Source organism: Vicia villosa, linkage group LG2 (assembly GCF_029867415.1).
Source record: "Vicia villosa cultivar HV-30 ecotype Madison, WI linkage group LG2, Vvil1.0, whole genome shotgun sequence".
NCBI classification, from domain to species: Eukaryota; Viridiplantae; Streptophyta; class Magnoliopsida; order Fabales; family Fabaceae; genus Vicia; species Vicia villosa.
The window spans coordinates 198,534,463-198,537,205 of record NC_081181.1 but is presented as its reverse complement, the minus strand read 5'-3'; the positions used below and the strand labels follow the sequence as shown (position 1 = coordinate 198,537,205).

At 36.1% G+C, this 2,743-nt stretch overlaps 1 protein-coding gene across 1 annotated transcript; it reads right to left on the bottom strand.

The window, feature by feature from the left end:
- Positions 1 to 577: 577 nt before the first annotated feature.
- Positions 578 to 1,376, bottom strand: LOC131647885 (histone H2A.2-like). The gene is made up of 2 exons (XM_058917701.1): positions 1,096 to 1,376; positions 578 to 997 (listed from the first exon to the last, which is right to left on the bottom strand). The coding sequence occupies exons 1-2, from the start codon at positions 1,303 to 1,305 to the stop codon at positions 758 to 760; spliced, it is 450 nt and encodes a 149-aa protein (XP_058773684.1). The 5' UTR covers positions 1,306 to 1,376; the 3' UTR covers positions 578 to 757.
- Between the last annotated feature and the right edge of the window lie 1,367 nt (positions 1,377 to 2,743).

The window sequence follows — 2,743 nt, the reverse complement described above, 5'->3', positions numbered from 1 at the left end:
AATAACAGTCCTAATCGCCGTTAAGATCAAAGCAAATGCGAGAAGAAAATGAGAATAATTAGAACGAGAATTATGCCATATTCGACAATGTATTGTTAACACTTAAGATCATTTTGCCCTACAAAATGTCGTGGTTACAAGACAGACATTTAACGGACAGATTCCAAAGATCGCCTGCTCCCATTCAACAAACTTATCCTCTTCCTTGGACCAAGTGAGGGACCAGAAAGAGCCAATGACGGTACAAGGCTATTCGGGAATAACAATCTTCACTTCAAAAAATATCACAAGGACATTAGGAACAACACTAGAGTTGGCCAGAGGTCAAAAAAGGAAGGTCTGATTGTAAGGCTCAATTCATAATATCCACGTAACATGTAGAGAAACAAGTGGAACCTCACCAAAAGTTGGAACCTAATTTTGACAGCTACTGCATCGTCTACTCTCAGATCTGATCAACCAGCTATTCGAAACAAAAAATGGTTAACCTAAGTTTCACATCAAAACCTTGGATACAGTGATTAATTAATTAAACCAGATTGTTTTATAACATAAGAAAGTAGAGTGCGTCAATTCATAAACAAACAGCAAGTATTGTGTGGACTAAATATAAAAGGATTTCATTAACTCATGACAAAGAGAGACATTAGGAATTACATTGCTAGCTTGTTATACATTAGAGAAAAAGATAGAGTAACGCCTAGACTAAGATTAAGATATATCAACACAGAACATAATTCAAAGTCTGTAAATCTATCTAAGCTTTCTTGGGAGATTTCTTGGCCTTTGATGGGGATTTAGGTTCCTTTGAAGCATTTTCAGTCCTCTTAGGCAAAAGAACAGGGTTGATGTTAGGAAGAACACCACCATGAGCGATGGTAACACCAGCAAGTAATTTACCGAGTTCTTCATCATTCCTAATAGCCAACAACAAATGCCTTGGATTAATACTCTTCCTCTTGTTGTCACGTGCTGCATTTCCAGCCAACTCAAGAACCTTCACAAAGAGTAAATTTCAAAAATTAGGATCTCAAATTTAAAATCCTAATTACAAGCAATTAAAAATGATAAAAAGAGAGGGACATTGTAATTTACCTCAGCAGCAAGATATTCAAGAACCGCGGCCAAGTAAACAGGAGCACCAGTACCAACACGCTGGGCATATCTTCCTTTCTTCAAAAAACGACCGATTCTTCCGACGGGAAATTGAAGTCCGGCTCTAACAGATCTGGTGACCGACTTCTTCCTTGGTCCTCCTCCTTTCCTTCCACCTGCTCCTTTCTTCACCTTTGTGCTTGCGTCCATTTTCTGATTCTAAATTAATCGCTGTGTTTTAAGAATTTGAGAGAATTGTGAGACTTGGAGATAATGAATGAGATATCAGTTCATTGGGTTGGCGAGGTTTTATACTTTCGCGGTCATTGTGAATATCTTGCTTTGAAAGTAAATCCACCGTTGGATTACAAATAATCTATGGCTCACTATATCTTATCCGGCTATCCGTGTCTTTTAAAACTAACCAATGGGAAGCCAGTAAGTTGGAATGTACTTTTCTTTTTCTTTTTTAAATTTCGCTTCATGTAATTTTGTGAAACTTTCCCACCCCTCTAAACAAAAGATTCAAACTCACTGTATCTCTATTATCTATCATCTCATTTAAATTGACATTAATATTTATTTTATTTTATTTTTGTAAGTGTCACTTTAGCATAAAATTTTTCAATTTAGACAATAGATTATTATAGTTATTTTTTAGAAGGTTAATAGTCATTTATCCTTCTATCATATAGGTGAGTTTTGATTTACTCCCTTTAAAAAAAAGTTTTAAATTATCCCCTATAAAAAAAAAATTTTAAGGGGTAGTAAATCAAAACACGTCTATATGACAGTAAATAAATGGCTATTTTTTTTGGAAATCTTGGTATCCGGCCTTGCGACCGACTAATCCAAGAGGGGCCAATCCCACCGTCCACTAGCGGGGGCCCCAAGAGGGACCAATCCCACCGTCCACTAGCGGGGACCCCCTTTAAAGCCAGAACAAAGTTCTGTATGGACTGGCCCACGCAAGGATTGATAGCACCCAGCAAGATTCGAACTCAGGACCTTGAGAGGAGCACACTCTCAAGACCCAAGCCTCCACCGCTAGGCCAACCCTTGGGGGTTAAATAACCCATCATTTATTTTCTCTTGACAAATAAACTAAATCATTTTTTTTCAATAACTAATGAAAAAATAATTAATTTTAGAGTTAAATGTTATTTTATCCCCTGCCATTTGGGGCAAATTCCAAAAACAACCATGTAAAATAAAACACATATTTTCCTATTTTGCCCCCTCGCCGAATTTTGTCAACAAAAATGATAATGTGGCGTGCTGTATTGAATTTTTTTAATTTTTTAATTTATTTATTTGCTGACGTGGCTGCCCCCTGGAATTTTTTATTTTTTTATGATAAAACATGATAAAATACTCAAAAATTGCATTTAGTGGGAGTTGAACATACCACATTCACATTACAATTCCAACTACATACCCACTATGTAACGCCCCGAATTTAATTAAAATTGGTTAATTAAATTATCAAATAACATCCATTAGCACGTGAGCATGTGACATGACCACTTAGAAACAAACAACAAGCAATACCACAAAATTTAAGACAAAATTACAACAAAATACTATGTTTTCATGAGTTAGAAGTAGTGAAATGCAACACACATGCCAAGCCAAAAATGTTGCACTA

Coding starts and splice junctions, on each gene's coding strand:
- LOC131647885 (XM_058917701.1), bottom strand. CDS start 1,305: ATGGACGCAAGCACAAAGGTGAAGAAAGGAGCAGGTGGAAGGAAAGGA. Junction 998..1,095: donor TTGAATATCTTGCTGCTGAG/GTAAATTACAAT, acceptor CTCTTTGTGAAG/GTTCTTGAGTTGGCTGGAAA.